The following is a 19,774-nucleotide window of genomic DNA, read 5'->3' on the forward strand; positions in this document are numbered from 1 at the left end:
GTTGAAAAACAAGGCTCACCTCCTACATGAGATCACGCCTTCAAGATGGCAGAGGTAACTGTTATAGCCAATGCATAGAAACCAACACAAAGGTCAAGGCAAATGAAAAAACAAATACATTCCAAAGAACAGAACAAGATGAAACGTCAAAAAAGACCGTAAAGAGATTGACATAAAAGTATTTTGCAAATAGAGACTTCAAAATAACAGCCCTAAAGATGCTCATCAAGGTCAGGAAAACGATACATTAAAGTGAGAATTCCAAGGAAGAGAGAGAGAACTATAAGAAAAGTACCAAATAGAAATCACAAAGCTAAGGATACAATAACTGAACCGATAAATACAATAGAAGGGTTCAACAGCGGACTAGATGAATTGGAAGAAAGGATGAGCAAACCCAAAAACAGGGCAGTGGAATTCATCCATCATAGGCTGAAAAAGAAAAATGAAAGAAAACAAACTTACGGTTGCCAAAGGGGAAAAGTGGGGCAGGGGGGGACGGTTATTAGTTTGGGATTAGCAGATACACACTACTAGATAACACACACTAGATAACCAGCAAGGACTTACTTACTGTAGAGCACAGGGAACTCTACTCAATATCTTGTAATAACCTATCATGGAAGAGATGTGAAAAAATTATATATATACATACATACACACACACACACACACACACACATCTGAATCACTTTGATATACATCTGAAACACAACATTGTAAAATCAACAATATTTCAATAAATTTTTTTACAAGAATGATAGAGAAGATAGCTTAAGGAACTTAGTGGACACCATCAAGCAGACAAATATTCCTAATATAGGGTCCTAGAAGGAAAAGAGAGAGAGAAAGCAGAAAACTTTCTTAACCTGAGGGAGGAAACATACTTCTAGATCCAGGAAGCCTGGACAGTTCCCACACCAAGACACATGATAATTAAACTGTCACAAGTGAAAGACGATGAGAGAATCTTAAAAGCAGCAAGAGGAAAACAACTTGTTCCATACAAGGGAATCCCTATAAATCCATCAGCAGATTTTTCAGCAGAAACTTTGCAGGCCACAAGGGAGTTTCATGATATATCCAAAGTATTTAAAGGAAAAAAAAAACCCTGCCAACCAGAAGACTCTATCCAGAAAAGTTGTCCTTCAGAATTGGAGAGAGAAAGAGTTTTCCAGACAAGCAAGCAAAAGCTGAAGGAATGCAACACCACTACACCAGCCTTACAAGAAATGTAAAACGGACTTCTTCTTTAAACTCAAACAAAAGGGTGCTAGCTAATTAGTAAGACTCAAACAAAAGGGTGCTAGCTAATTAGTAAGAGGACAACATGAAAGCGTAAGCCTCACAAGTAAAGGCAATTATATAATTAAATTCAAAATAATCAAATCTTGTGATAGTGATGGGCTGACCGCTTATACATTCAGTATGAAGGTTAAAAAGCAAAAGTAATAAAAATAAGTATAACCAAAGTAATTTGTTAATAGACACACAGATAAAAATATGTAAACCGTGGCATCAAAACCATAAAACAGAGGGAGGAGAGTAAAAATGTAGAGCTTTAGAATGTGTTCGAAGTTAGGTATTATCAACTTAAAATAGATTGTTATAAATATGTTTGATCTGAGCCTCATAGTAACCACAAAGCAAAAACCTATACACAAACAATAGAAAGGAATCTAAACATTTACACTGCAGACAATCATCAAATCTTTGACAAAGGAAGAGAGCAAGAGGAAGAAAGGCACAGAGGAACTACAGAACAGCCAGCAAACAATTTTTTACTGGCAGTAAGTACACACCTATCAAAAATAAATTTAAGTGGACTAAATTTTCCAATCACAATATATGGAGCAGCTGAATGGATTAAAAAACAAGACCTACAGTCTCCCATGGCAATAGAAATAAAAACAAATAAACAAGCGGGACCTAATCAAACTTACAAGCTTTTGCACAGCAAAGGAAACCATAAACGAAATGAAAAGACAACCTACAGAATGGGAGAAAACACTTGCAAATAATGCAACCAACAAGGGCTTAATTTCCAAAATATACAAACAGCTCATACAACTCAACAACAAAAAAACAACCCAACTGAAAAATGGGCAGAAGATTGGGATTGACACATACACACTACTATATGTAAAATAGATAACTAATAAGGACCTACTGTATAGCACAGGGAACTCTACTCAGTACTCTGTAATGGCCTATATGGGAAAAGAATCTAAAAAAAGAGTGGATATAAGTACACGTATAACTGACTCACTTTGCTGTACACCTGAAACTAACACAACATTATAGACCAACTATACCCCAATAAAAAACATTTTTTAGAAAGAAAAATGGACAAAAGACCTAAATAGACATTTCTCCAAAGAAATACAAACGGCCAAGAGGCACATGGAAAGATGCTCAACATCGCTAATTATTAGAGAATGCAAATCAAAACTACAATGAGATACTGCCTCACACACCAGTCAGAATTGGCCATCATTGAAAACTCTACCGATAACAAATGCTGGAGAAGACACGGAGAAAAGGGAACCCGCCTACAGCGTTGGTGGGAATGTAAAGTGGTGCAGCCACTATGGAGAACAGTACAGAGGTTCCTCAGAAAACTAAAAATAGAACATGATCCAGCAGTCCCACTCCTGGGCATATATCCATGCAAAACTCATCTAAAAAGGTACAGGCACCCCTGCGTCCATAGCAGCACTCTTCACAATAGCCAAGACATGGAAACAACCTAAACGCCCATCAACAGAGGAATGGATAAAGAAGATATGGTACATATATACGATGGAATACTACTCAGCCATAAAAAAAGAACAAAATAGTGCCATTTGCAGCAACATGGGTGCAACTAGAGATTATCATACTAAGTGAAGTCAGAAAGAGAAAGACAAATACCATATGATATCACTTAAATGTGGAAACTAAAATACAACACAAAGGAACCTATCTGAGAAACACAGACTCACGGACACAGGGAAGAGACTTGTGGTTGCCAAGGGGGAGGAGGTTGGTGGAGGAATGGAGTGGGAGGTTGGGGTTAGCAGATGTAAGCTATTATACACAGAATAGATAAACAACAAGGTCCTACTGTATAGCACAGAGAACTATATTCAATATCCTATGATGAACCATAATGGAAAAGAATATTAAATATATATATATATGTATAACTGAGTCACTTTGCTGTACAGCAGAAATTAACACAACATTGTAAATCAGCTATACTTAAAACAAAACAAAAGGAAAGGAAAGACACAAGACAAATGCAACATATGACCCTAGGTTCCGGGGTGGGGGTGGACTATATACATGTGCACATATATGGTTATAGTTATAAAAGACATTATGAATTATTAAGGCAATTGGTGAAATTTAAATACAGGCTACAAATTAGATGATATATAGTGCGATGTGGCTCCATAAGATAAGGGTTCAAGGACATAATGGTGAAGTACTTAGAGAAAGAGTCATGGACCTGAACCTTACACTGAAATGGGTCAGCAATAATGACAACAACAGTAACAAATCTATGTGTCTAGAGAGAGAAACAAAGCAAATATGGCAACATTAACACTTGGTGAATCAAGGTAAAGGGTATATTAGGAGTCTAGTTTACTACTGGAATTTTTCTGTAACTTTGAAATTTAACAGAAATCTTTTCCAACAAAAACAAACAAAACAACAACAGAAACAAGACCTAGCCCTTGGTGGCCTATAAAAAAGTCACTTCAGATGTAAAGATGTAAAGAAACCCGGGGTAGCTACACTTACATCAAACAAAATAGACTTTGAAACGACGACTAAAATAAGACCCAAAGAAGGGCATTACGACAATGGTAAAGAGGTCATTCCAGTAAGAGGCTATAACATTTTTAAGTATTTATTCACCCAACGTAGGGGCACCTAAACATATGAAGCAAATATTAAGAGACCTAAAGGGAAAAACAGATAGCAATACAATAATAGTAGGGGATTTAACCATACCTCACGTACATCAATGGATAGGTTATCCAGACAGAAAATCAATAAGGAAGCATGGGACCATATGTTATGTCAGATGAACTTAACATACATACAGAACACTCCATCCAAACACAGCAGAGTACATTCTTAAGTGTACATGGAACATTCTCTAGGATGGAATATGCTCTAGGATAGATCATATATTGGGCCACAAAACAAGTCTCAGTAAATTTAAGAAGATTGAGATCATATCGAGCATCTTTTCTGACCACAGTGTTATGAAACCAAAAATCAATCTCAAGAAGAAAACTGGACAATTCACAAATATGGGAATATTTAATAACATACCAGTGTGTTACTGTACACACCACAAATGGACTGATGAAGAAATCAAAGGAGAAATCAAAAACTACCTTGAGACAAATGAAAATGGAAATGCAACATAACGGAAGTTACAGGATGCAGCAAAGCAGTTCTGAGAGGGAAGTTCATACAGGTAAATGCCTGCATCAAGAAACAAAAAGGTCTCAAACAACCAACCTAACTTTACACCTCAAGGAACTAGAAAAAGAAGAACAAAGTCCAAAGTTAATGGAAGGAAAGAAAGATCAGTGCCGACATAAATGAAATAGAGATGGAAAAGATAATGGAAAAGATCAATGAAACGAAGCGCTTTTTTTTTCTTTTTGAAAAGATAAACAAAATAGACCTTTAGACAAACTCGCCAAGAGAAAAAGAGAGAGGACTCAAAATCAGAAATGTATGAAGAGATGAGTACAACTTATACCACAGAAATACAAAGGATCATAAGACTACTGAAAACAATTATATGCCAACAAGTTGGATAATCTGGAAGAAATGGATAAATTCCTAGAAACATACAACCTGCCAAGACTGAATCATGAAGAAACAAACTCTGAACAGACCAACAATGAGAAAGGAGATTGAATCTATAATCAAAAGTCCCCCCCGCCCCCCCCCAAAAAAGCCCAGAATCAGATGGTTTCTCTGGCAAATTCTACCAAACATTTAAAAAAGAACACGAATCCTTCTCAAACATTTACCAATTTCAAAAAATTGAAGAGGAAATCACACCCCCAAAATTATTTTACAAGGCCAGCGTTACACTTTGCTACCAAACCCAGACGAGGACACTACAACAAAACTATAGACCAACATCTAATGAATACAGATGCAAAAATTCTCAACAAAATATTAGCAAGCCAAATTCGACAGTACATTAAAAGGATCATACGCCATGACCAAGTGGGATTTATCCCTGGGTTGCATGGGTGGTTCAACATATACAAATGAATAAATATACCACATTAACAGAATGAAAGAAAAATCATATGATCATCCCAATAGATGAAGAAAAAGCATTTGGCAAAATTCAACATCCATTCATGATAAAAACTCTCAACAGAGTGGGCACAGAGGGAACATATGTCAACATAACGAAGGCCACGTATGACGAGCCCACAGCTAACATCACATTCAGTGGTGAAAAGCTGAAAGCTTTTCTGCTAAAAAGCTGAAAGCTTTTCTGCTAAGATCAGAAGACCAGGGTGCCTACTCTTGCCGCTTTTGTTCAGTATAGTGCTGAAAGTCCCAGCCAGCATAACTGGGTGAGAAAAAGAATAAAAGGCCCACAAATCAGAAAGAACGTAGTAAATTTATCTCTATTTGCAAATGACATGATAACATACATAGAAAACCTGGAAGACTCTACCAAAAAACTGTTAGAGCTCAATGAATTTAGTGAAGTTGCAGGATAAAAACTCAATATACAAAAAAATCTGTTGCATTTTTACACACTAATGACAAACTGCGACAAAGAGAAATTAAGAAAATAATTCCACTTACGATTGCATCAAAAAGAATAAAATACCTAGGAATAAATTTAAGGCGGTGAAAGACCTGTACACTAAAAACCATAAGTAAGACAGTGATGAAAGAAGTTGAAGAAGATGCAAACAAATGGAAAGGTATTTCATGCTCATTGACTGGAAGAATTAATATTGTTAAAATGTCCATACTACCCCCAAGCAATCTACAGATTCAGTGCAATCCCAATCAAAATTCCAATGGCATTTTTCACAGAAATAGAACAAAAAATCCTAAAATTTGTATGGAACCACAAAAAAAAAAAAAAAGACCCCGAAGAGCCAAAGCAATCTTGAGAAAGAAGAGCAAAGCAGGAGGACTCATGCTCCCTGATTTCATACTGTATTACAAAGCCATAGTAGTCAAAATGGTATGGCATTGGCATAAAAACAGACACATAGATCCACAGAACAGAATAGAGGGCCTATAAATAAACCCTCACACATATGGTCAATTAATTTACAACAAACAAGCTAAAAACATACAATACGAAAAGAATAGTCTCTTCAGTAAATGGTGTTGGGAAAACTGCACAGCCACATACAAAAGAATGAAATGGGACCACTGTCTTACACCGTACATGAAAATCAATTCAAAATGGATTAAAGACTTGAATGTAAGACCTGAAACCATGAAACTCCTAGAAGAAAACATAGGGGGTCAGCTCCCTGATATCAGTCTTGGTGATGACTCTTTGAGTTCACACCGAAAGCAAAGGCAACAAAAGCAAAAACAATCTGACTACATCAAATAAAAAGCTTCTGTACGGCAGACAGAACCATCGAGAAATGAAAAGACAGAATGGGAGAAAATATTTGCAAATCATATATCTTATATGGAGATAATATTCAGAATGTATAAAGAACTCATACAACTCAAGAGAAAAAACAATCTGATTAAAAAATGAGAAGATCAATTAGACATTTTACCAAAGATATACCACTGGCCAACAGGTACATGAAAAGGTGCTGGACATCACACTCCTCATCAGGGAAATGCAAATCCAAACCACAATGAGATAGCACCTCACATCTGTTTGGCCGTTATCAAAGAGACAAGACATGACAAGGGTTGGTGAGAACATGAAGAAAAGGGGGGAACCCTTGTGCACAGTTTTAGTGCGAATGAAAAATGGTGCAGAGAACAGACTGGTGGTTGCCAGAGGTAGGGGCTGGGCAAAATGAGCAAAGGTGGTCAAAAAGTACAAAATGCCAGTTATAAGATAAATAAGTCCTGCGTGGGATATAACGTACAGCATGGAGACTACAGTTAACAATACTGTACTGTATGTTTAAAAGTTGCATGGCAGCATGGATGGACCTAGAGATTATCGTACTAAGTGGACTAAGTCAGACAGAGAAAGACAAATATCATATGATATCCCTGATACGTGGCATCTAAAAATATGATACAGATGAACTTATTTACAAAACAGAAGTAGAATCACAGACATAGAAAACAAATTTATGGTTACCAAAGGAGAAGGGGGCGGGGTAAATTAGGAGTATGAGATTAACAGATATAAAACAGATAAACAACAAGGCCCTACTGTATAGCATAGGAAAGTATATGCAATACCTTGTAATTACCTATATATAATGGAAAAGAATGTGAAAAAGAATACATATACATATATATATATCTGAATCGCTTTGCTGTACACCTGAAACTGACACAACACTGTAAATCAGCTAAACTTCAACTAAAAAAAAGTTGCTAAGAGATTATTAAATCTTTTATTCTTGTGACGAGAACTTTTATAAGATTTGTAACTATGGTGATGAATGTTAACTTACTGTGGTAATCAATTCGCAGTATATCCTTATGTCAAATAATTATGTTGTACATCTAAAGTTAATACGTTACATGTCAATTATATCTCAATAAAAATTTTACAAACGAATAATAGCTACTAATTTCAGTATCTTTCATCACTATTCAACACTAACCAACTAGTAATCAACATCATCACTGTATACCGTTAATACAGTAAACAACTTAAACACAGCATTTTTAGGTAAAATTGAAACCATCTACCCCAAGTCATAATTTCACAAAGTCACTGAAGGTAAACATCAGGTACTGGATAGATCTTTTCTTTCTTAAGGAGAACTAGAGAAAGGCAGGAATGACAAAGTAGTCACACATCAAGTTGGAAACTGGTTAAAAACAAAATATATGATTTAGATAAGCAATCCAAAGAAGAATAGGGGTGGGCATATTTGCTCATACACAGCCCCCTTTTTAAGACGAAATAGTGTTCTCATACACAGCTTCCTTTTGTATAAAGAGAAAACAGTTTGCTTGGGTGTAAACAAAATCATAGGTGTAAGGATTCTTGTGTCTCAGCTTACATCAATTCTGGCTAAAGTCACTTTTTAAGCAAGTTAAACCCTTCTCATCATTTGAATTGAGGAAAGGGAAGTGAGTTAGATATCATCCCGTCTAGAAAGCCTAAAACCGTGGTGAGTTTCAGAAGAATTAAAGAATATCTTGCCTATAGCAAACCATTTCACTTCTTTGATCTCAGATTAAATCGAGCCGTCTCCTTTTTCCTTCACGTCAGCAGTGTCTATCATATGATGCTATATCAGAGTGCTATTTTAACTCTGACTACGTCTTCCCTTATTTTGAAACATTCATTTTTTTTAATTTTTCAGTCATTTCTTTGGACCAACTTCAGACAAACCATGAAAACTAGGGCCAATAATCCAAAAAGGATTTTTATGCATATCTGTGGGGATCACCTCGGAATAGAATCAAATTGAAGTGTTAATGCTAAAGAATTGCCATTACCTAAGTTAGAAATCCCTGAACCATTAGCAGTGCTATTTGAGCAGGCAATGGATCAGTGAAGTAGGGATGAGGGCTGGCCAAGTTCCCAGTGTACACAGTTCGGACTCAATAAGTATTTTCTTGAGGGTTTTTTTTTTGTGTGTGGGAGGAGGCTTGTGGTCACCAGTACTGTTAGAGTCAACATTTTTGGGCCGCCTATAATGTTATAGCCACATATCAGCATATGATTAGATAACCCATAAATATTGGTATCTTGCTAGTTCGATGCCTTAAAACGGAGTATATCAATCAGCTATTGCTTTGTAACAAAATAATCGGAAAATTCTCAAGTTACATATTTTTCACTCATGCCGTCTTGTTGGTTGATTGGAGTTGTGCTGGAGCTCAACTAGGCTGGACTCCAAGTTGTGGGTTGGGGTCAAGTCTGTTCCACATGTCTCTCATCCCCCTTGGGTCAGAAGACCACTGGACCACGTACTTCTTATGGCACATAAGCACAAGAAAGCAAGCCCAACCACTTAAGGACGTTACAAGGCTCTGCTTATGTCATATCTAACATTCCACTGGCCAAAGCAGGTTACGTGACCACGTCTAAATTCCTGAGCCAGAGAAGCACGTTCCCCCCAACACTCGGTCACTTTACTTTGTATGTACTGGCCTTCTTCTTGCTCTTCTGTGAGCAAGCCAATCACACTCCTCTCTCAGAGTCTGCATTTCCTATTCCCTCTGTCTCATGCACTCTTCCTTCAAATATCTACGTGGCTCCCAGCCTCAAGTCCCTAACATTTTGGCTCATCTGCCCCTTATTAACGAGGGCTTCTTAGACTCCCCTTTCTGAAGAGTCTTCCTCACTGCCCCTCCCTAACCCTCTTTTCTGAGGCCTGAGTGCCTCCATGAGGACGTGAATTCCATGGAGCCAGGGCTTTTTGGTTGTGTATTGCTATAATCCCAGTACTCAGAACATTGCCTGGCACATAGTTGGCTTTTGATAAGCACTTGAATATATAAATAAATCTGTTTTGAAATGTCTATGGCTTTTTTTTTAACATTTAAAATCTGGCTCAGTATTGAATAGCCTGGTGGCATTACTTTAATTTCAGGTGTCATTTAGCGGTTTTCACTTTTCCAGTATAATCTGACACAGAAAATCTTAGGCCGTAAGCATTTTTCAGTGGTTGATTCACTTCTTACTCACGCATATACGTGATAATTCTGATTTCCACTTTTAAAGGAGATTAGTTAAACCCAAAGGAGTTTTAACTGTGAAAATCTTGAGAAAAGAAGATTATACTTCACTTGTTTATTTTCTACCTACGATGTAATAGGCCCTCAAAAACTGTTTGAATGGATACATGAAACCGCCATGAAAGTTTCCAGTAAAACAAAGAAGCCAAGTTTCCATTTGTACTTGGACACTTGCATTTGAGACTCACAGCTGATAGTTATGACCGGTTGACATCATTAGGTTTATACCTCTTTTTGATCCTTGAAGTAATTCAGGCAGAAGAATGTCAGTCACTTCACTGAACTGTACCTAAACCTTAAGACAGTACAGTTGAGTTCCTAGAGCTCCAGTATGAGCTGATTAAACTGTCAGAAATATTAACATCATCGCTCATGAGTGTCTCTGTTGGTTCCAATTTATTCTAGAAGGCATACTGTCACTAAAGTGGACTTGACACCATTAAAGATGCCTCGTGTTCCCCAATTCGGCAAAATTTTGCATTGGTAACGGAACAGAAATGTAATCAACCCTGCAGCTGTCAGCATCCTGTTCCTTCTGGCAATATTTCATTCATTCCATCCTTTCCAGATGATGGTAGTTTAAAACCACGGGCAAGGGGCTTCCCTGGTGGCACAGTGGTTAAGAATCTGCCTGCCAATTCAGGGGACACGGGTTGGAGCCCTGGTCCGGGAAGTTACCGCATGCCGGGGAGCAACTAAGCCCGCGTGCCACAACTACTGAAGCCCACGCACCTAGAGCGCGTGCTCGCAACAAGAGAAGGCACCGCGATGAGAAGCCCACGCACCACAGCGAAGAGTAGCCCCTGCTCGCTGCAACTAGAGGAAGCCTGCACGCAGCAACGAAGACCCAGCGCAGCCAAAAATAAATAAATTAAATAAATAAATAAATAAATAAAATTTAAAAACCCACAGGCAAAAAGAAACTAAAGATGCTGCATTTCATTTTTTCATTTCTAAAGGCATAAATATCAGCAAGTAGTATGTGCATGTGGATGGATAGATAGATAATCGAACTTCCTTTTCGCCTTATAACCTGAATAGCAATCATTTCCTGTCCTTAGTACTTCAAAGAGGGTTCCTATGGTATGTTACCAGGAGACTCACAGAATCAGAGGGGTTCTGTCTACCCCAGGTCCTTAGCCCTCCTTTCTAATAATGGTATACAGCCTCACATCCACCTAGGATAGGATTTCGTCGAAATGGTGAGCACTGCCAAGGATTCTTTTAGCTTGTGCTTTAAGAAAGAAGGATGAACACTTGGTAATAAATGCGGGATTATAATCAGAGATGAAAATCCAAGTGGCATAGACCAAAGGAAACGCCAGGCATATTTATTAAGTCATTACATCACTGGCTCCCCAGTCATTTTCAAGTCACATGTGAACCAGAGGTTGTCAACCCCTTAAGCGTGTATATTTTTGTTGATCTGCTGAAGCAACGTCTTGTTTTACATGCAAGTGACAATGTGCTCAACAAACAGAGCTTGAAAAGAAGTTATTTTCACTGTTGGAAGAGTGAATGCTGTGAAAAATTAGTTTCAAAGGAAGTTCAAAACAATTCTGTTTGCACTTAAGAAATTTCTCCCTTACTGCACATGCTGTTTGAGGTGTACTTCTTTGACACATGAGTAAACAGTCGAGACACAGATCAACAAAACCTACAAGGAGACTCCCATCCCCAGAAGAAAACCATCCATCCCTAAACTCCCTTCCTTCCAAATCATCCTTCTCTCCTCACATAAACAAATGCTCAAAATTTTTGTTAAAAAGTTTCCCTTTGTAAGCCTCTAAAAACATAATTATGAAGAAGTAACCCCACGGAACAAATAGGAAAGGAACATAACTTCCCAGTATGTCCATATACACTGTCCTTAGAATATCAATATTTCATTTCCTGTGTAGGGCACATACAACTTTTATTTCTCCCTATTACATTGGACTTTAAAGGTACTTGAGTTTTCTCTGTATTTCTTGTTAAATGTCACAGTAAGGAATGGAAAAAATACCTCAGTGCCTCCACTCCTTACCTTCCTAAAGTGAATGCAAAATGTCACGTGCTTCTCTTGTGTTGAAGAGACACGCTGCAAGTGTGCGATAATCATCTTTTATTACAAAGAAAAACATTTCACGTTTGTTAACGGGGCATAAGAAACTTAGGGCAACTTTAACTTCTAAGCAGATACACAGTTTTCTTTTCCAAAGATAATGACGTAGATAAATCCGTGCATGAGATTCTTTTTCCCGTGAAGGAACTGTTCCCTACTTATTAAGCTTGAGGGGTTATTTGTATTTATGTTATTGGTGAAGGAGTGAAAATGAATTAATAATGGATTTTTAAATGGCGTCATGAACCTTTTCTCTGGTATCTGTATTTTCTCAAGTGTAATTTGCCGTTGTTTGTGTTTGCTTTCATTAAGGCGAGGAAGATCTTCTCAGTCCTCCCCAGGACACAAGCACAGGGTTAGAAGAAGTGATGGAGCAACTCAACAACTCCTTCCCTAGTTCGAGAGGTAAGCGCCAGTACCCAGAAGTCACTCAGACTTCCTGGAAGTAGGCCACTCGTTTCCATACCCAACTAGCATGTGTAGTTTCCACGTTTACATAAACAGGTGCTGACAGAATGCCAGTTTCGGGTCACTGGGAGAAGATTTTGTCTTCGAGTGTGAATTTCTGGTTTGGAGCATTTCCAGTTCAAATACCTGTGCGATCAAGGTGTTTCTAGAAATAAGAATAGCAACTTATGTTTATAAAGTATCCATATCTTCCTTGCTTGGCACATTAGTCTGAAGAGTTAATTATGAGATAGCTTTTACTTAAGAGCAGTTATTAAGTGACTTTTACAGACGAGGAAACTAATGCCCTGATGGTGCCTTTGCCAGGGACGTACCGCTGCCACGTGATACAGCGAGGTCTGCGAGAGGCCTAGCGTACAGTGGTGGTGGGAACTCGGGCTTGCAATCTCACGCCTTTTATGTATATTTGAAAACTGTGTCTTACCCCATCACTTACACACAAGTACAATTAAATCTCTGTGTACTAGTTCGTTACTTTTTTCACTTGCATAGATAGAATACAATTTTCACCAAGAAAGACACTAATATTATCTAATTTAAATGTTAATATAGCTGAATATTATTATCATTGAACATTAAAATTATTTTTTCCCATCACTTTGACTTTGAATATTTTGCCCCTCATACCAAAAATACAGCATTTTACCGCACTGAATTTTCCTACCAGCCAGTATGAGCTTCAGATGCCTTACTTCATCCAAGGAGCTACTTTGCTGCTACTGTTAGTGTTTTGGACTCTTTCTAGTGGTTCGCTGCCCTAACATAAAACAGGTCACTGACCCACCCCCTTCAGTGAATAAAAAGAATGGCAGACAGCATGGGCGCTCGACTCAATAATATTGTATTCCAAGTGTGCAAGTTGCTAAGAAAGAAAATCTTCAGAGTTCTCATCACAAGAGAAGAAACACTGTACATTTGTATGGGGACAGATGGTAAATAGACCTATCGGGTGATCATGTCACAGTGCATACAAATGTCAAATCACTAGGTTGTACACCTGACACTAACATAATGGTGTATGTCAGTTATACTTCAATTAAAAAGAGAATGGCAGCAGTCACCTGTGAGCAAGCAGAGGGATATGCTAGAGAACCAAGGGTGGGGGGGAAGCACAAGGCTTTGCGGCCCGTGATCGGCACCCCTAACGGGCTGCCAGGGAGGGAAGGGCGGCCGAGAATCTGGCTGTTTGCTCCTCTCCGTAAGGGCAATGAGGAGGCTGTTTTGAGTCCTGCGTTGTTCCCATCTTTTTGTTCAGTGTCAGCTATTTCACGTGCGAGTGAACGTTGTGTGGTGCACATTAAAAGCAATAATGTTCTGATAGAGCGTTGCTAAGGAACCGTCAGGGGAAGCTAATTTTAAATGTCTGCACCAGCCATCTTTTCACCGCTGAGCGCCTCTGATGTGTTGATTTTAACAGATAAAAGTCTTCTGTCTTCCACCCACCTCCTTATCCCACACCTGCCAGCCTCTTCTCCATCCTATCTTCACTGCCTCCTCTCCCAAAATGCCATGATTCATAATGAGAAGACCACATGCTGGTTTGACGTAAATCAAACACATTCACCTTGATCCTGCCAGCTTTCGCTAGCACCTACTATGTACCAGCGGAGGTGTCAGGGATGCAAAGTAGAAATGCCAAGTTCTTTGCCGTCAAGGTGCTTACGGTCAGTTGGGGATGCAGCCTTCCCGAGAAGTTCATACCACCGCACGGTAGTATTACTGCTGTAATGGAGACGTCTGTGACGTGAGAGAATCCTAGAAACCCCCCTTCTAGATAAATAGGAATGGCTTAGCCTCAAGCAGAGCAAGTGTCTTCCTCAAGATCACACAGCTACTCATGGGGCCAGAACTTTGGGCCCCGCATCTCACACACATTTCACTGACCCCAAGCTTCCCCTTGAAGGTCATAGACACGCGCCTCCTCCCTGCTCCTCGACCCGAAAGGTTGTTTACCCGCTCTGTGGGAAGTCAGTGGCAGCCCTGGGCATTTCTTTCACATCTGAACAACTAGAGTATCAGAGGAGAGGCCACAGCAGGGCTCACGGCTCTGTTTCCCCAGCGGCAGCTTTTCTGTACTGGGTCTCTGGGCCATCCTAATCATCTGAAGGTGAGATCTTTGCACCCTCTCCCGGCATCCCCCTCCTAGACTCCTTGAAGCTAGATACCACATGGGTATGAAAGATCGAAAGTATACCTCCTCTGACATGGTATTTGGCAGTCAGCCTCTCTGATGTTGTATTTACTTGTCTGATGTTAATTTACTTATATGGAGCACCCAGGAAACTCTGTTCAGGCCCCCTGGGTAGTGTTTACGAAGTTAGTGCTTATGGAAGCGTATCATCCCCTGAGTGCTACTTTGAGTTCTCAAATAGGGGATAAGCAGGATCTGTCTGATACCCGCTGCATTAACCAAGTTCCTACTTACTCAGTAGTACCCTGGTGGCCCGAGAGAATTCATTCATTTTCCTGAAGAAAACAATCAACTAAACAAACAAACAACATCCACATGACGAGAGTAGATAAGGTGCTAGAAGAGCTGGCTGGTCTTCCTGTGATGCTGTGACCTTGACACTTTCTCTTCTACTTCCTACCAAATTATACCTTATCGTAGGCCCCTTATGATTCTGCACCCAATTCCAATGTGTGGGGTTCTTTTCCCACACCACCGAACAATTCTCATATACCAGCTGGCTGTCCTACAATTCACCTCGATTCTGACTCTGTCTACCCAGAGACAGGATCCGATTCCACCGGTTAAGATCTCAGTCCCACAGGGCTGCCCCTCCCCTCCTACTTCAGAATGCCAATCTTAACTCCAGGTTGTTAGCTGGGCTTCTGACCCACTGGCTGTAGACTAGAGATTCCAACAACCCCCTCTTTGGGTTCAATCAATTTGCTCGAGCAGGGCACAGAACTCAGAGAGACGTTTTACTTACTAGATCACTGGTTTCTTATAAAAGGGTCTAACTCAGAAACAGCCAGATGGATGGGATGCGTAGGGCAAGGCATGGGGAAAGGGTGCAGAGCTTCCACGCCCTCTCTGGGCACACCACTCTCACCACATCTCCACGTGTTCACCAGCCCGGAAGCTCTCCTAACCCTGTCCTTTTGGGTTTATAAGGAGGCTTCATTACGTAGGCATGAACGATTAAATCATTGGCCACTGGTGACTGAACTCAATCTCCAGCCCCTCTCCTCTCCCTGGACATCAGGGGGTAGGAGTGAAAAGTTCCAACCCTCTGATCACTTGGTTGGCTCCCCTGGCAAGCAGCCCCCATCCTTAGGTGCTTTCCAGAAGTCACCTTGGTAACGTAACAAAAGACACCTCGCTGCTGCTCATCACAGGACATTCCAAGGGTTTTAGGAGCCCTGTGCCTGGAAGGGGGGCGAAGACTAAATATATATTTCCTCTCATAAATCACAATGTCACACCTATTTCTCCATACATTTAGATGGATCAAAAGTCTTGTCGTTGTAAAAATAGGCTGATCGTCGATGCACTCTAAAAAGTGGTTTTTCAAGCACGTAGACCCCAGACGGGCTGGAACGAGCTTGAAGATGCCGACTCCCAATTACCTCACCACCGACCAGTCAGAAGAGTGTTCATGAGCTGGTCACACACCCCACAACCCCCTGCCTCACACTGTCTTCATAAACCCTTCCCTGAAAGCCTTCGGGGAGTTTCAGGGTCTTTTAAGCAGTAGCTGCCCCGGACTCCTTGCTGGCGCCCTGCAATAAAGCTGTTCTTCTCTGCTTCCCCACAAAAAATAAAAATTTTTCAACAGTGGTTTTTTGGATGCTTTATTTCTAACTAAAGGCATTTATTCATTTTGAAAGAATGGAGAATATATATATATACATATATATATATATACATATATATGTGTATATATATATATATATATAGTAGGATTTAATGGGAATATCTTACCAATCAGTAGGTATGTTAAGTTGATATTCAGCCAAAAATCTTGAGATTCTTAACATCTCAGGATTAGAGACTCTCCCAAATTGGAAGGGTCTTGAAAGTTCATCTTAATATCTTTGATGTTCAAAACCGTGGCTTTTGACCTTTTCTGACCATTATCCATAATAAGAGAAACATTTTACGTCTTAAACCGGGGTAAAGATATAAAACAAGTTATTTGCATGTGTATGTACACACAAATATGTATGTACCCACCATATACACACCACACATATGTATATAGTCACGTATACATACAAAGATCAGAAGTTTCATGAAACGATACTTTCTTTGCTACGTATAATTCGCACTGTTTCTCTGTTTTCTTTAAAAATAAAATGCTGGTTGCAACCCACTATATTGATTTTCTGATCCAGTTGTTTAAAAATACTGATCTAACTGATCTCAGTTTTCCATGCCCAGGTGAATTTTTTTTTTCAGTTTGCTGTTACTATTATTTGATTATTTTTATTTATAATGACACTGGATTTTTTTTTTGGTGAATACCTTTTTGACAGAAATTATATTTTAAAAGTTTTACCACGGAAGTTTCTGCCAAGACCTTGCTAGTATCTTAGAGAACACTGTATTTTCCATCTAAGTCTGCATCCACGTTCCCATTGTTGGTGTTAACGAAAAATGAAGTTCATGCTTGCTACAGCTGTTTCGGTTCGACAGCTGTTTTAGTAACTTAAAACAGATGTTAGAGCCAGAGGTCTGACATTTAGTGGAAACGTGCTATTAAATACCACCTCCTGGTTTACTTAACCCTGCTAGATAATCGCCCACAGAGAAAAAGACGTTTTTTCAATATTATGTTTTTCATAAATATAAAGCATATAGATAGGGGAGGTCTTGTGTACTTTAAATTCACAACTTTTTTGTTACCCTTTCCCACAATTTTTGACTCAGTGCTAAGTCTTCAGGTATCAGCTAATCTTCACCTTTCATTTCCACTAGAAGTACCTGGATGCCCAAAGAAGTGAAGAGCCTCGTTCATGGCTCTTCAGCAGGTTCAATTAGGCTTCTAGGCTTCAGCTCTTACCTTGATGGCCTTGCTAAACTGTTATACAAATTAATAAAGGAGGCTGCACGCTTCTCCGCTTAGTGATCAAGTGATAGCCAGCAGTAGCCTGCCTCGTAGCCACTATAAACCGCAGGGAGTTCAAGGCGTGAATGTGTGCCTGTTTAGCTTTGCGAGCCTACCTTTTCTGATGAATCTCTAGCTCTCGTTAGTTATTCACAACCACCTGAGGAGCTTGAGGGCCTTGGTGTACATTAAACACAGAATGTTAGCCAATTTCGATCTAACCTGTTTCATCTACCTATATAATCTCCCCCTCTGTCTAAAAATAGATGTAGAAGTTGAATTCCACTGTAATAAAAGGCATTATCTACCACAGGACACTTTCGAAATCTCCACCATTATTCTGTAGGGAGGCTACATGGGTAGAACGAACAACAACCATCGTTTTAAAATCAACTCTTTAAGCGATGTGTCCATACGTCTCTGATCATTTAGCAGTCTAACTAAGAGTCTGTTCGACGCGTGTGCATTCCTGAAAGAAAACGCTTCGCTAGTGAGGGGTACGGTATCGGTCTCTGTAAAAATTAGGTGCCACTGTACATTGATTAATGATAGGATCCAAGATGAGCTCTTAGTGCAGGTAAGAGAACTCAGGAAGCAGTTAGCACTGTTACGCGGGTATTGCCGCTGCCCGTATAATCTCTTACCTGCTGACCTGTGCCACATTATTTTTATCCCCAACAGCCCATGCCATCCTCTCCCTCTCATACTCTCCCCTCCTAAATAAGGCCACATACATTCTGTTAAATGCCTCTGAATTAGAAAGCCAACGGCTTTGCAAAACCTGCCATCTTCTAAAATTCAAGTCTTGTCTGTGACTCTTTTACGGAAAAGCAACATAAAGAACAAAGACAGATGGAAGCATCCCGGCCCCCCTTGCAGGCTCCCTTCCCTTTCCTCTCGGCTTCCAGAAAGGATTTGAGCTGTTGCTCCTTTACACCAGGGGCCGGCAAACTGCAGTCCACGGGCCAAATCTTTATAAATAAGGTTCCATCATAACACAGCCACCCCCATTTATTTACATATTGTCTACGGGGGGCTTTCTCACTCTAAGGGCAGAGTAGTTGTGGCAGGGTAGTTGTGAAGAGCCGCTACGGAGACTGTGTGACTGGCAAAGCCCGAAGTATTTAACTATCTGGCCCTTTACAGAGAAAATGTGCCAACCCCGACTTTACATCATTAAATTGTTGTCCACTCTAGCTCATCACATATATACAGTCACAGATTTCAGTGCTGATCAACTTTCAGCTCAAGAAAACTGTGCTTTTGAATTGATTTATGCGTTTATATCCGTCTTCACCAAAAGATCCTGCATTTTCAATAAAGTATAGCCATTTCAATCTTCTTTCACTTGTAATGAAACAGAAGTCCTAAAAAGGGACTCATTAGTCCTTAACTTCTTAAAAAAGTCAGTGAACTGAGATAAAGAAGCTCATAAAGATACCCAGAAACAGTAACGTCCTGCGATTCTGACTGTGAATAATGAATTACAGCCAATCCTCTCAAGTTCGTACTGCCTGAGGAAATGAGACTTCTCCAGACCTGACCAAGCCCTTTCTTTAGACTCAGGACTCCCCAGCACACTTCCTGTTTCTCTTGATTCATTTCCTGACAGCATACTGCATTGCCAGATGGACCCCCTAACTGAAGGTCTAAGGAGACTCATTTCCAAAGAATGTGTTTTTCACGTAAAACTTTTATTTGGTACTCTATTTATTGGTAAAGAATTTGTTTTTAATGGTGCAACCAGCGAGCCTCTATTTTGTCAGCGTAGAAAGTATTTCTGATACAAGTAGAAAACATTTAACTCTTTTGAAACAAGAAGCGGACCTCCCTTCGTACTATGCTGATGAGCACTGGAACCCAAGTGGCGAGGGAGACTTTTGAAGGAGGTCAGGGATCACATAGCTCTGGGAGGTCCATTTTCCAGAAAACATGGTTTCTGAAGAAGTACCTGAAATAAAACCCAAATCATTTGCTTCATCTTCAACAGTGACCAGTTGATACTGAGCTCTGAACAGGCCTTGTTGAAGAATTAATAAAGGTACATAACCTTTATCATTCTAGGAACCGTAATTACATTCTAAAGCTAAAATCGCATTGCTTTCTAACAACGCTGTCCTTCCTAAGGTTCTGAGGTTTTAAAGATAGACCCCAGTCAAGGACCTACCGTATAGCACAGGGAACTACACTCAATATTTTGTAATAACCTATCAGGGAAAAGAATCTGAAAAAGAAT

The 19,774-nt window shown here is 39.6% G+C and overlaps 1 protein-coding gene across 1 annotated transcript in view; it reads left to right on the forward strand.

Annotated features, from left to right (window-relative positions):
- DMD (dystrophin) overlaps positions 1 to 19,774 on the forward strand; it is a 1,279,715-nt gene that overhangs the window by 1,251,802 nt on the left and 8,139 nt on the right. The window contains exon 50 of the mRNA XM_024760455.1: positions 12,326 to 12,418. Within this exon, the coding sequence (XP_024616223.1) occupies positions 12,326 to 12,418 (93 nt within the window). The remainder of the gene's footprint in view (positions 1 to 12,325; positions 12,419 to 19,774) is intronic.

The sequence above is a fragment of the Neophocaena asiaeorientalis genome, unplaced genomic scaffold (assembly GCF_003031525.2).
Source record: "Neophocaena asiaeorientalis asiaeorientalis breed wild unplaced genomic scaffold, Neophocaena_asiaeorientalis_V1.1 scaffold448, whole genome shotgun sequence".
Classification (NCBI taxonomy): domain Eukaryota; kingdom Metazoa; phylum Chordata; class Mammalia; order Artiodactyla; family Phocoenidae; genus Neophocaena; species Neophocaena asiaeorientalis.